General features: G+C 38.9%; 1 protein-coding gene across 1 annotated transcript; it reads right to left on the bottom strand.

The window, feature by feature from the left end:
- Positions 1-13556: 13556 nt before the first annotated feature.
- On the bottom strand, positions 13557-14665 carry LOC114283570 (ESCRT-related protein CHMP1B). Its single transcript, XM_028226430.2, has one exon. It carries the CDS (start codon positions 14284-14286, stop codon positions 13675-13677), a length of 612 nt encoding a protein of 203 aa, XP_028082231.1. The 5' UTR covers positions 14287-14665; the 3' UTR covers positions 13557-13674.
- Positions 14666-15753: the final 1088 nt, after the last annotated feature.

Here is a 15753-nt window from a genome sequence, read left to right as displayed (position 1 = left end):
ATCAATACGGAAGCAGTCATACTGACTACATATACTTCTAGATAGTGAGGGTTCATAATCAAAACCAGTCTGTTGTCAATAAATCCCATCAGTTCTGAAGCACGGTAATCCCCAAAACAATCATTCCCTAGTCAAACAAGTTCATAATCATAACGGTAATACCGGGTAAGTAATCACATGTCAACACCCAGTTTCTCCATATTGTAAGTAAATCAGGTAATAGCTCTCAATAAGAGTTTTCTCAAGTCAAATCGATGAAAGTTAGACTAGGTCATTTCAGATGCCAGTTCTGCCCAATCATAATAAGTAAGAGTTCGGAGCACAAGCATCAAACAGAAGTTCTATTAGTTACACAAAGGGTTTCATCAACCCATGGTTCTATCAGATCAGATCAGATCAGGTAGCAGTTTCATACTCCAGTCATTTCAGTACATAGTCAGTAGTTTCGTAATTAGTCAGAGTCCATTTATTGTCAAACTTACATCAGAGTCTGGTATCATTATAATTCATATCGAAGCAGTACAGATCATATACAATGTGTTCCTCCCATTAAGTTTACAGGCAATATAGTTATTCACATCGAGAGGTAAACATCACAGTCAGTATAGCAACTTCCAAATAAATCTTTCACATAGGCATATGGCATACATCAATACATTACGCGAGATTCTCGAACACATAATAGGGAGTTGCCCTACGAGGGTTCCAAATCAGTCATACAGTCACTAGAGCATAGGCTCGCAGGTCTATTCCAACAGTCAAGAGTTTATTCGTCGGGGTCTTTATTCAGTCACACAATTCTGGAGTCATAGTCCCAACGGTTAAGCTATCAACAAATTATACACCAATCAATCCGAGCAAAGGTACAGTCATATATTGCACTCTCAGAGTCCACTAATATTCCCAATACGGATGCATAAGTTCAATGTACAATACAAAATAGTTTTCCCCAGATACGATAGTTAAGGTAGCAAGTCATAAGTCTACCCAGTCTAGTGACATCCTTAAGCAAAGGTATACGAACATGTACATGAGTCCAAACAGTTTTCATAGCATAGGTGATTGTTAACATAAGGCGTTACGGTGTTGTACATAGTCCACATCAAATAGTAGATCTCGAAAGATTCATTAACCACAGTCCATACCTGACAGTCCTAATAGTATCACAAGTATGGGAACATATATATAGGTGTGAGTCTAAAATCAATTAGCATGTGAGCATTCGTTCGCAAATTCATACGCAGTAGTTCATCTTTACAAGCTAATATGGGCTCTTAATTTCAGAAGTCCCACACACAAACAGTTCACGTGTATAATTCGAGTTCAAGGGTCCGATCATTTAATGATGTCCGTCAATATATAACAGTTCAGTCCGAATCATAGCTGTACAGATTTCTCGAATTACAGTCAGTCATAAGGTGTTCCCACGTTCAACAGTTCTAGCACAGTTCAAAAGGTCATGCTTAATAGTACACATTCAGTTATTGCCATATGATACAAGGACCTAACTCAGTAAACTCTCGTTGGTCACAAGTCCTGACAATTCTCATAGTATAGGGTTCATAATTTCAGTAATTCAGTTGGTCCAGTCAGTATGTTCACAGTCTTTATCGGATTAGGGAATGTACGATTCCCACACAAATGTTCGTATAGGCAATTACACATAATTAAGGTAATACCCGCATCAGTCATTTCAGTGTTCCGAGCATTCTCTGGAACTATGGTCTAGATTTAGACTCAATGTCGTTCGGTTGAGTTCGTGGGCAAGATTTAGGCAAGTGTCCTCCCTGTCCACGTCTAAAGCGAGTTTCAGACAGGCGGTGGCAACGCCCCAATGTTATTTCCCACAATCGGTACAGATAGGTATATCATTAGTCAGGGCTATTGCCCGAGGTTTTCCATTCACAGTGGTCATTTTCACTTCCTGTTACTTCCGTTTCATTCTTTCTGATTCGGTTGACGATGTTGATTTGGATATTTCAATGCTGCTACGTTGTCTCAGGCATTAATACTCCATCCAGGACATCTACATGCTTTGTTGGGTTTTAGCACGTCAAGTCAGTCAAACACATCTAGGTCACGCCCACCTTCAATTCTCTTCTATTCTTTGGTAGACAGTATCTAACATGTGGGGTGCCTATCGAATTAGCTGGGTAAATTTTACCTTGTATTCGACCACAGTCTTATCACCTTACTCGAGTTGTTCAACTCGGATACTTCCCTATCTTGGATGCATTGGGGGAAAGTATTTTTCGAAGAACACTTCACCTATTTTCTTAGTTACTGAACCCATGCCTCAGTTTTCAGTGGTTCAGTACTTCCCAGAAATTCCGGTGGTTTCAGTTTGTTGGGTTTCTGTATCCTCGCCCTTTCCCTTGTTTACTCACAACGGGGTGATTATCAATCCAGGAGAGGTTCTTACTGATTTCACGTTTTATTTCCTATCAGACGTGTGTATGCTTTCAATTCAACTCAGGTACGGTCACATGACCCTTTACTACCACGCGTCCATAATCACATAGATTCCATATTCGGCATTAACATTCACATTACATGTTATACCACTTAACTTCTTTAAGTGTGCATATAGGTTGCGTTCATTTCACCATAGACAGTACAGTAATCATAAGCGTAGACAGTTGCATACTTAAACACATTAACACATTTATTCAAACCATGGCCACACACACTTCTCATGTTCATGCAATGCCCTAATTACCTTTCTAGGACATCCTATAGCTCACTTGGACACGTGTGTGCAGTATAACTCGTGATTAAATATCGCTCTGATACCACTCTGTCACGACCCAAACCCGACCCTATGGGTTTAGCACCGTAACTGGCCAGTAATCCAAGATTACCGAAGGCCTGCTGAACAGTAAATCAGTAAAACAGAGTACAGGGCCTGGCGGAAGCCAATATAGTAAATGAACAATGTCCAATGAGCTGTGACAGTCTACACATACAAGTACAATCATTCAGAACAGGGATCTAATCCCTAATAAACGGTACAGTAATAGTCTATACAGTAAAGTAAACAGTTACAGGGACAGACGGGGAATATTAAAACACCCCAAAGCCGAAGCTTGAACGGCTTAGAACCTCACAGTGAGGCACAGTGGTTGGCTGACAAAACAAAAGCTTGCCTGACGCTCCTAGCAGCGGTCCAGTGCCTGAACACCTACATATATATATAAGCAGTGAGCTAAAGCCCAGTGAATAACATAATGCGTAAAGAGGTTTAGGATGAATGTCTTTTCAAAATTTAAACAGTTCATTGATTCAGTATACCGGTCAGTCAGTTTGTGGCTCATATTGATGCCGTAACAGTCATTTAGAAATCATAGTAATCGTACGTGGCACATCCGTTAGCAGTACTAGTAGCAGTGTCAGTACAGCAGCAGTAACAGTAACAGTACAGTAGCAGTAACAGTAACAGTACAGTAGTAGTAACAGTAACAGTAACAGTACAAGCAGTACAGTAACAGTAACAGTACAGTAGCAGTACAGTAACAGTGCAGTAGCAGTACAGTAACAGTAACAGTGCAGTAGCATTTCAGGAAACAGTACAGTTCTTATGGATTCAAGAGGTGTCTCGCACAGACTCTAGAGGTGGCTCACTCTGTAGCACTTAGTTCCGTGCAGCACTTTGCTCCAAGTTTCATAGATTATAACAGTCATATGTGGTACATCCAGTAGCTAAACAGTACAGTAGGTCTTAATAGACCGGGTCTTAATAGACCAAACAGTGAATGATGGCCATCATATCAGTAAACAGTAGTGGTTCTACGAGGGAACCGACAGAGATCTCTGTAACAGTAACAGTAAGCAGTAGTTGCTAAGGATGCCACAATACAGTTCAGGATATAGGTCATACATTCATTCATTCAGTTAACAATAACAGTTCAGAAACAGTTCAGTTTAATTGTTCAGAAGATAATCATTTTGAACATATCTTTACACAAATGTTACTCACAGAGTTCTGGGCTATAGTAAGCTAGAGCGTCTCCTCGGAAGTCAACCCTACACAGTCAACAGATCGAACACACACTAAGCTACACAGTTGAGAAAGATAATAACTTAATCCCTAATTAGCCTTGGTGTGTTCTACATCTTTATCCTCATTAAGATGCCTTAAACTAGGCCTAAGAATGCCTAGGATGGGATGAGGATGCAAAAATACACTTAGAAAACATTTCGCAAACTTTGCTGAAAATAGGGGCTTCGCTCGAGCGAGACTTTCTCCGCTCGAGCGGAAGTCCAAAATCAAAGGCTTCGCTCGAGCGAGAAATCCTTCGCTCGAGCGGTCTGCAAAACGGTAAAAATACTGGATGCTGAGATTTTACGCGCGATGGTCGCTCGATGGTCGCTCGAGCGGAGCCCTGGACAAAGGTGCTCGCTCGAGCGGGGAATCTTTCGCTCGAGCGAGGAAGCCAAATCTGGAATTTCCAGATCTGCCTCCCAAGCTCAAACCAAGCATTCTACCACTCCAAACTCGACCTCTTGGGCCCAAATTCTGGAAAACATCACTAAATTCAATGTATAACAAGTTTCAAAGCTCAATTTATGAATTCAAGCCCCAAAGGTGAGTCGATTAAAACCATATTCAAACCCATTTTCAAGAACAACATTCAAACATGTCATGTATGAGTTTTAAACCAAATTAAAGCTCCAAAGCTTGCTCAAATGAGCTCATTTCTTTTCAAAACCAGATGAAAACATGGTCTATAACAACAATATGAGCATGCATGCACTAATGTCCATGTAATGAACCTCAAAATGCAACAATACCAACATGCATGCAAGAAATGAGCTTCAATCCAACATGTATGAACCAAATCATGGCTTAGCTCTACAAATGAGGCATGAATCATACAAGAACTAGCTCAAACACATCAATAAAGGTTGAGTTCTCTTACCTAGAGCCTCAATTACAAGTGTAGGACCACAAAGCAACAATCAACCTTCAATTCTCCAAGTTGTTTAAGCCAAATCTCAAGAACTACACAAACTCTCACTCTCTCTTCCTCAAGGTCGGCTAGAACAAGAGATATGGCTGTTGGGAATGTTCTTCAAGTGTGTACATACAAGGCTCAAGTATGTGTATTGAGATAGTGGCCCACTCGAGGGCAAAACGGTAATTAAGTCCAACTCTTTAATTAGCTTATTTTAATCTAATTTAATCATACCTAATCAATTTTCAGGTAAATACACCATAAAATCACATTAATTATGAGGGTCACGGAACATCAATCGATTTCTAATTCGGCCGCCGATAAGGCCTTCAATTAGCAGTTTAAACATATAAACATGAACAGATAATCATACAGTCAAACAGATAGATTATGCATTTAAACAGATACAGTCAGTCAATTAATTCTAGACTCCAGTCAGTCAGTTCAGTACTTTTAATCAGCTCAATTATCAGTCATAATCAATTCAGTTTAACGGTAATCAGTGTCTATCGGTAATCAATCAGTCATTAATCGATAAGCAGTATGAGGGTTGTTACAGCCTTACACAAGTCTTTTTAAACTAATATATATATATATATATATATATATAAAAAACAGGCGCTTCATGTTGGGAAATTCTATTTTTACACACCAAATTTCCTTACTCCACACACTTAATGAATTTTTTCAGAATCACAATTTTATCCTTTAACAAAATTACCATCTCCCCCACCACCATCTCATGCACACATCTCACAATTTCTCCATATACATCTCACCCCCCACCATCTCACCAGCCACTTCACCGCTGGCCAACGTCTCCCATGCCCAAACCTTAACCATACATAGCGGGGACCAACACCAGATTGTATAACTTCTTCCATCGCGGACTTTCGTTCTGAAAATGAAATTTGAACAATTAATACCATTAGTTCCTTTTCCTGTTTGGCCATTACTATTCATTCTGCTGCCATTTAATTCTTAGTCTCCATTTTTTTTATCTTTTTGATTACAGAAAAAGTTTCTTGAACTATTCTGCAAGGAGGCATATGGTTGTGCTTTTCTGGATCATAAAAAGCATGTTGAGTACAAGCACTTGTGTAATTTCTCTTTCTTGTGCTCAATAAGTTTTTTAGATAGAATTGCTTGTCATGTATATAGTGATCACGGTTCTACCCCGACTTGTATTGTGTTCCGGACTTAAGTTCCGTGGTCGTATATTGTTGTCTATGTCTTGTTTCCTCCCTTTAATTCTTTGAATTTGAGTTTTGGGACTTGATGGGCGAGTTTGGAACACGTTGGTTGTCTTTTGGTACAAATGGTTGTTGCCCAGATTTTGGCTTCTTCGCTCGAGCGAGACTTCTTGCGCTTGAGCAAGCCTTGTGAAAATGTTTCTTCGCTCGAGCGAGGCTTCTTGTGCTCGAGCATGCGTCTACGTTGGGTGACAGACCTGAAGCTTTGTATTCTACGCTCGAGCGACGACTCTTGCACTCAAGCGAGGCGACCTGTTTGTGTCTGGTCGCTCGAGCGAGAACTCCTTCGCTCGAGCGAGCATGTTCATATCAGATCGTGAATGAGGCATTTTAGGTCACTTTTGCAGCTCACTTTCTCTCAAAAACTCTCCAAAAATGTAGGTCTTCACACTCTCTCTCTAGAATACGCATTCTCTTTAAGATTTCATCTAGATCTGTTGTGTTCTTGACCTTAGTGTCTTTGAGGATAAGGTTGAGGGCTTCAAGGGCGTCGTTTTGATCCAAGAAGAAATTGGTTTCGTCATCTTTGAAGTTCCACCTTGTTGCTTGGGTTTTCTACACTTGAGGTAGGGAATTTCTACACTCTAATATGGTTTTTAGCTTAGTTATTTGCTATTGTGTATAGATGATGAGATATGGTTGCAGTTTGGACAAATCTAGGATTTGGGTGTGAATGAAAAGAGGGGTATTTGATGAATATGAGGCTTGAATATAAGATCATGTTATGCCAAAATAATTGATTTTGGTGTTTGGATTGATAGTTGGAAGGAGGGGGATTTTGCCCTAATTTTGATTAAATCATTATTTTGCATAAATAATTGGAATTAACATTGAAAATGTGAAATAGGAAGGTTGCGGTTATAAATGGTGATATTGGTTATGTAATATCTCACCTATGAAAGTTTTGAATAAACTATTTATTTTGGGATTGAACATCTCTTTAGAAATAATTGTGTTTGGCTATCGGTAGAGGATATGTATGATTGTTGTAGAAATTGCATGAGGATTAGGTAATTTAATGTTAATTCATTGTTGGTGTTATTGTTTATGACCATGTTATAAATACATTGTATATGTATGTTTATTGGGAGGAGAAAGGGGATGTGCTCCATATAAGACTATGTTTATAAATACATTGTATATGTATGTTTATTGGGAGGAGAAATGGGATGTACTCCATATGTGATTATGTTTATAAATACATTGCATATGTATATTTGTTTGGGAGAAGAAAGGGAATGGACTCTATTTTAAAGCAAGTTGGCCAGAGTGTCCTGGGTGAAAGACCCGAAATTTCATATATAAATAGGTGTCGGTTCCTTCGGACGAAATATCCTTAAAATGACAGGTTTGAAGTGTTTATGTGTATTTTAGCATAGTTGGAAAACCATTGAGTTGTAGTCTCATTTTGGTTGTTGAAAGATAATGAATTTAACTCATGAATTTGGTAGTATATATGAAATGGAAATGAATTGAAGGAAAATGGAAAGAGGATAGGTCTTAATGGCATATGAATATGCAGGCCTTGTGGATGTTCTAGTATCAGTATTATTTATGCGCGTGGTATTTATACCTTTGCTAAACCTCATATATTATGTTAGATTATCTTTACTGGGCTATTGGTTCACCCTATACGGGAATATCATTTTCAGGTGCAGGTGAGGTGTTTCCTTCAAGGCAATAAGGTGGATGGACTTTCGGGAAGCAAGAGCTTCTTATTGATGCCTTATGTGTGGATGTTCGTTATTTGTAAAGCCAAGGGCTTAAGATGTAATGAGTGAGGCTCAATTTATGTAACCAAGCAATGACTTGGAAAGATGTAAGCCTACATGGCATTTAACTGTTTGTTGAACAGTAAACTCTGATGAATGAAAGTATTGCATTTCTGTTATATTCTTCCGCATGATAGATATGTTTATTGTATTATTTTGGGGGCGTTACAACTTGGTATCAGAGCGTACATGGTTTGAATACTTTGGGTACGTGGGAAGTAGTTAGTACCACAATGGGCTGTCTCGCTTGATTGAGATGTTAGCATGTATTGTAGGCTTATGTGATAACATGCTTATATGATTATGTGGGTATGGAATTTAGTTCCTAAGATGTTGATTGGGTCTACGGGTTTGTGGAAGTCCTATTGGAAGAGCACTTGATCACTGCTATTTCTAATTGGAACTCTAGCAACGCCATGGGACGGTCATTATCTAGGAAGGAAATTCGTATGTGTTTATGTGATTACATGTCTATGTGGAGTGATTTATTGTTATCCAATGTATTAGGCCGCGAGTGAGTTAAATTTGGCACGTTTGAAAATGTGTTAATGCTTGTTGTTACCTTTATTAGGATGTCAGGACGTGGACGTGGTGGTAATAGGCGTGGTAGGCCTAGGAGGCATGAGGTGCCCTTACCAGATGATATTCCGGTACAGGAAGAAGGAGTTGGTCAAGCCAATGTGGCCGAACCGGTTAATCAACAAGCCATGGGCACCTTAGCCCATGAAATGGCCGAAGCATTGAGAGAATCTATGGACATTCTTCGAGCTGAGAATCAAGTCCAGGCCCAAGTAGCTGAAGTAGGGCCATCTTGAAGAGGGAGTTTTTCCGGTCGAATCCGGATGAGTTTTTGGGTGATCCTAAGGAGCCATTGAAGGCAGATGAGTGGCTAGAAGAGTTAGTGAAGACATTCGAGATGCTTGGCATCGAAGATGATCAGTTGAAAGTGACCTTGGCATCTTTCCAGTTGAAGGGGGACGTGGGTCAGTGGTAAAAGTATGCGCATGGGCGCATATGAGGAACTTGGGAGCTTTTGTTGAGGCTTTCTAGGATAAATTTCTACCTTCCACGGTTAGAGAGAAGTTGAGAGATCAATTCTCTAAATTATTGCAGTTGAACACGCTAGTGGCTAAGTTTGAGGCAACCTTTACTAGTCTGTCGAGGTTTGCACCTGAGTTGGTGGCGACTGAGGAGCGCCGTTGTTTGGAGTTTAAAAAGAGGTTAAGGATCGGGCTAATGTATAAAGTTGCCGATTCCATGACTAGAGATTATGGGCGCCTTGTGCAGTCTGCGGCCCATCTTGAAACTATTATGCAGCTAGAAGATGAAAGGATGAGGGGCTCTAGGAGGAGTCAGAATAGTTAGAAAGACAGTAAGAAGCAGAGGGGTTCCTACCTTCAGCAGTCTCAGGGAACTCAATTGAGGTCCACTTTTCCAATACCGAGTTCAGGTTTTGGGAGACGTGGGCATGGAGATTTTACTTGTTTTAAGTGTGGTCAATTGGGCCACAAGTCTCCAGCTTGTGCTCAGAGAGGAGGAGGACAGCGGGCAGCATCATATTCGGCTCGTTTTTAGAGCCAGAGTTAGGGAAAAGGCTAGCCACTCACTTGTTATCAGTGCGGGCAGGCGGGGCACCTGAAGAGATTTTGCCCATAGTTGAGTGGTACATCTGGTGCGTCTGGTTCGAGATAGACACAGAGTTACCAGTCGACACAGTCAGCATAGGCCTCGAGGGCCAATCAGGGAGTCTCTTTGGCTCAGTCTGTGCATCAGGCTTATGCTCCGAGGGGTGAGTAGGTTGAGCAAAGGCCTATTGGACGTATGTATACAGTTGTAGGGCCATATCTTGTACCTGATCCTTCTATAGTGAGAGGTACCTTTTTGTTTTGCAATTCAGTTGCTAATATATTGATTGATACGGGTGCACCCCATTCTTTTATTTCGTATGTGTTTGCATCAGTTTTGGGTTTGGAGTTGGCACAGTTAGCATCTCCTATTTGTGTAGAGTCACCTATTGGTGGTCAGATTATCTTGAGACAGGGATGTCGGGGTTGTGACATCGAGGTTGTTGGTCGTCGATTACTTTTTGCCTTTGTATTGATTGACATGCTTAGTTTTGATGTCATATTGGGTATGGACTGGTTATCGTCATACCGGGCAGTTATAGATTGCTACCATCAGAAGGTTATTGTATGTACCTTGAGCGGTAATTGCTTTTATTTCTTGGGGGACCGGATGGATAGAGTCTTATCACCGGTATATGATCCGCGTGGGCGGAGTGAACTTAGTTAACTCTTTGCTAGCTTTTTGAGTAGTGAGTGTGATAAAATTCAGGTTGAATTGCCGATGAAAACTCGAATGTTTTTCTCGAGGATCTTGTCAGTTTACCGTCTCACCGAGAGATCGAGTTCTCTATTGATTTAGTGTCTGGCACAGCACCGGTTTCTATGGCTCCATATAGATTTGCACCTGCTGAATTGATTGAGTTAAAGATTCAACTCCAGGAATTGTTAGATAAGGGTTTTATCCACTCTAGTACTTCACCTTAGGGAGCGCCAACCCTCTTTTCTAAAAAGAAAGATGGAGCATCATGGCTTTGTATTGATTACAGGAAGTTGAACCGGGTTACTATTAAGAATAAGTACCCAATGCCTCGTATAGATGATCTGTTTGATCAATTAAAGGGGTCTTGTTGTTTCTCTAAGATAGACTTGAGATCGGGTTATCATCAGTTGAGGGTAAGAGAGGAGGATATCTCGAAGACGACATTCTGCACGAGGTATGGCCATTATGAATTTCTTGTGATGCCTTTTGGGCTAACTAATGCTGCACGAGGTATGGCCATTATGAATTTCTTGTGATGCCTTTTGGGCTAACTAATGCTCCAGCTATGTTTATGGATTTAATGAATTAGATCTTTCGTGAATTCTTAGATCGTTTTGTGGTTATCTTTGTGGACGACATTTTGATTTATTCACCTTCTAAGGAGGAACACGAGGAACATTTACGAGTAGTACTTCATTCACATTGACGATGTAAACATTCACATTAGGAGTATTTTGGTAATTATGTCATCTATAGGACTTATTGAAACATAAGAAAATAATGTGGACTAAATGGAACATAAATAAATGAAAAGGATATTTTGATCTTCTTACCTCAAATAGGACCTAATGGATTAGTCAAAAAGAATATGGATTGGATGGAATAAAACTCTTAGAAAAAGAATTTATCAAAAAAGTTCCCTAAAACAACTTTAAAAATTTAAATTTAAATTGACAAAATAAAAAATTCAGAATTTATTTTGTTATAAATGTCAAATTCTAAGATTTTTATTTTTATTTTTATAATTTTCCCTTCTTTCTTTTTTTTCTATAAAACACGCACAAGAAAGAAAAAAAAAATGAAAACGAAAATAGAACAGAACAGGCTCTTTGGGGTTCTTCCTTTTCCACTGTTTCCCACGTCTTCCTTGCTTGTGAGCCCTTAGTGCTTGGCTCTCTATCATAGCTCCAGTGACTTTTGGTTTTTGCTACTTTTCCTAGAAACAACTTTCACGGCTGCAAACTTATCGTCCCTAACTCTTGCTTGTTTTGCTGCCAATTTCAGGATCAAATCACCTTCACAAGTTTTTCTTATTTTCTGCAGCACCGCATTTGACACCCATTTGACCATGTTATCTCTCTCCCCTTGGACCAACCGGGGCTGTTCTTCCTAAATTTTGCATTTCTCTTGTTAATATATTTTGTTATCCGTCCTCTATCTCTATCTCTATCTCTATCTCTATCTATAATTCACACCTCTCCCGTAATATATTTTTCCTGATCAATGAACTTGGGGATAAATAAATATATATGTGTGTGTGTATGAGAGAGAGTTTAAAAAACGTCGAGTCCCCCATGTCATACGATGAAAATATAGCTCCTTTGGCTTCCCATAGGCACGACGCAAAAGATGCACCCAAGGAAGAACATCAAGCAAAACCAAAGTGGCTTGCAATAGTGAAAACAATTTAGATGCCCCAGAATGGAAGAAAAAATTTTGAATAAAGATTTCAACCTAAAAAATCACATTATGAATCTCAAAATTAAACAAAACAAACTTCAAATACTTGTTTTCTTTTCTTCTCCTCAATTATCATATAGCCGCCACCAAGTGGAGGCAACAAGAAGTTTCCATGGACTTGCATCAAATTTTGAATTTCTTTTCAAGTCTAATCTTGAAATAAGCACTCCATTCTTCCAATTACCAAATTCCATCCATCCAATAGTGTGATCAAAAGGAAGGATTCATCATCAGTTCTCCCAAGACAATTTTCAGCTACACTACGTTATTTCATCATAAGGTTATTCTCATCTAAACAAAATAATTTAACATTCAAGGAAAATCGATTTTTCCTGACACAACATAACTCTAGTGTCTACTTATATGCTTTGAACATATGACATAAGTTAATATACATAACATGATCAAAGTCACCCACAAGGTTCACATTATTCCGTAATAACAAAATTCACAAACGAAACAATTGAGAGACAAAAAAACATTAAATTTGGCAGTGCACAATCAACAAATCTAGAAACTTCACGAGGGATCTGTTAGGTGTAACTTATTGTAAAACTGATAATCAAAAGCATAAGTCAAAAGCACTCATCCCTTAACTTCCAGATAATTAACCTTTTTCAATTTATTTAAGCTATTTTTGCCTAATAAACACAAACTACCACATTAAAATAAGTTATAAGCAACTTGTTTAATCTACCCAAACACCACAAAGAAAACATGAAAAATCAAGTCTTTAAAAAATAAATTTTGGATACTACTAACTAAAAAGAAAAACATAAGTCCAAAATCCAAATAGATAGCAGCAAAAGATTTCACCTCAAATCAAATTTACTTGAAAATCAAATCTCAATCAAATCCAAAAATAAAACTAACAATACTATGATTACCAGCATGTTATCAAATTTGCATTTAAATACACAGAATATGAATATATAAATGTTATGACATTTTGTGGCGTTTATATCACATCACTTCACGCCATAACCAAACCACTTTCAATAATAACCAAAAAGACTACAATCATTACTAAACACCAATTGAGCCCTAACCACACTAACAATCACAATAGGTCACAGCTAAGACATAACTAACATCACAATGAACTATAACCAAAGTCATAACTAGGACATATGGTACTCTCTTTTAGGGGTGTCAATTATAGAATTTCCCATATAAGAAAGGCAATCAAAACAAAGTATTAAATCCTTCGATCTGTATGCAATAAATATAAATTGTAGCATACCAACATACAAGTTTTTTGGTCACAACATAAAATCAGAATTAGCATTCACATACATGCTCATTTGTCACAACATAAAATCAGAATAACACAAGGATAGGAACCAGAAATCAGCAGGACTATTGATATCCAAACACAACTCAAGAAACCTACATAGCACAATTCGGTAAATCCAACACCATAGAAGAAGATAACAGAATCACAAATACAGAAATAAGCATATAGGGCTGGCATTGAGTACTGAGTAGTAGCAGTGCATCAAAACATAATATCCAGTAACACAAGTTGTACATAAAAATGAAGATCACAGATTCATTCAAATTTACATACACAGAGTCTTTTAAACAGAAAAACCAAATTACTAGTAACAGAATAGGACTGCTTTTCAATTACCCACGGGACTTGAGCTCGGCAAGGCGCCTAGAAAGGTCGTCCTCGTCGACCTTCTCCGGGGCCTTCACAGCCACCGCGTGGGCGGCCGGCTGCGGCAGGCCCACGGAGACCTCGAGGCCGTAATCATCGGCGACTTGCTGCATCAAGCTGTTAACTTCACCCTCGGGAGTGGAAAGAGAAGTACTTCCAGCCATGGAACTCTCCATAAACTCAGCCTGAACCTCCATATTGACGAACTGTTTCTCGAACTGGTCCATGGTCTCAGACATCTTCTGCAAATTGCCGGTGGTGAGGGAGGATTCCAAGGACTTGACGATGGAGCCCATGGACTTGCTGATGGTGGTCATCTTGGCCTGAGTGTCGAGCCTGGCGACGACGGCGTCGAGGCGAGAGGCGAGGCGGAGGTAATTCATCTGCTCGTTGCGCTTGCGGATGGCGTTTTCGGCGTAGATTCGAGCGCCGTCCATGTTTCCTTTCTCGATCGCTTTCTTGACTTTGAGTTTCTCGGCTTTCTCTTCCTTCTCGCACTTCTTCGATTGACGTTGGAGGCTCTTCGACGTGAACTTCAGCTCCATGATCTGGTTCATCAATTTCTCTGTGTTCCCCATATCTCTGATCTACTAGGGTTTCTACAGATTCAAAATTTTTAGATCTACGATGATTTTGCAGTGCCTGATCTCAATTTTGTTTCTGAGGATCGAATTGATCGTCGATCGATCGATCGTGGACTCTCTCTCTCTCTCTCTCTCGGTTTTCTTCTACGAGGAGATATTTATATTTGTGATTTATGATCCTTCTTCGTATTTACGGAATTCAGACCGTGTGCGACGCAAACGAGTTGCAATACGCGCTTGAGTTCGATCAGTGACCGCTTGTCATTCGTTACTCTTCATTGAACGGTCAAGATTATATTGCTTTTGAAAACAGACCTCACACCTTACGATTTTTTTCCTTCTTGTGGTTACAATGGTTAGTTTGACAATCTAACAAGCGAGTAAATGATTGATTTTTCAGCATTTATCCTCTAAAGCTCAAATGCCTCAACGGGTTAAAACGATGTAATTTTGACATATATATATTTTTTCTTTCTTTTCTATTTGCATCTACTCTTCCTCAATTTTTTTTCCTTTTCTTTTCTTCTTCCACAGAATCAAAAAAAAAAAAAAAAAAGAAAAAGAGAGAGGAAAGGAAGGGTACAAATCAAAACCAATACAAATCAACATTTTTTTCTTCTTCCTCTATCTGTATCTATTTTTCCTCAATAGTCTTTCTTTTTTTTTTTCTTTTCTTCTTCCACAGAATCAATAAAAGAGATGAGAAGAAAAATAAAAAAAATCAAACCCAATACAAATCAACCCCAAAAAAACAAAACAAATCAAACCCACAAATCAAATCCATAAATGAGATAGAGAGAGAGATAGATAGATACACAGAACAAAGAGAGAGAGAGAGAGAGAGAGAGAGATACAGATCAATAGATCTGTGTGTAGAGGATGGTTGGTAATGGCGAAGATGGCCGGTAGTGGCGTCGGTGATGGCGCTTCTCTCTTCATTTCTCTTCTCTCTTTCTCTCTTCCTCTCTCTGTTTCACAGATAAAAGAGAAGAGGAAAAAAAAAATCAAAACGACGTCGTTTTGAATTCGGGCCAATCAAGCCTCAGCATTTTCAAGCTCTGAAGCATTTTTGATTTTTTTTTTTTTAGGTTAATCAAGACTTCATAGATGAAAATTTAGAGCATCTCCAACGGTAGTAGGCATTTTATCTATCTAAATATTACTATAAAGTATATATTTTATTTTGCCTATCAACTGTTTTATGTTTTTACTCCAACCATGCTCTTTATTTTAGCTATTTATCCAAATACTATTAATTTTATAGAATGCCACGTCAACAACAAAGATGGAGGGAAATGATCCTAATGATTGAATACATTTTGCCTAGCGTTGAAGGCTAGCTACATGTAGCTAGTGAATATGAGTTGAGCCAAAATGCCTAATCATATGCCTAGTGCATTGGAATTGAAAAAAGTGAATCACACTAGGCATTTTAACTAACAAGTATTATATGCCTAGTGC

The sequence above is a fragment of the Camellia sinensis genome, chromosome 4 (genome assembly GCF_055761805.1).
Source record: "Camellia sinensis isolate YWXY chromosome 4, ASM5576180v1, whole genome shotgun sequence".
Lineage (NCBI taxonomy): Eukaryota > Viridiplantae > Streptophyta > Magnoliopsida > Ericales > Theaceae > Camellia > Camellia sinensis.
Note: the sequence above shows the minus strand (reverse complement) of the source record. Positions and strands in the feature narration are given on the sequence as shown.

Coding starts and splice junctions, on each gene's coding strand:
- LOC114283570 (XM_028226430.2), bottom strand. CDS start 14,286: ATGGGGAACACAGAGAAATTGATGAACCAGATCATGGAGCTGAAGTTC.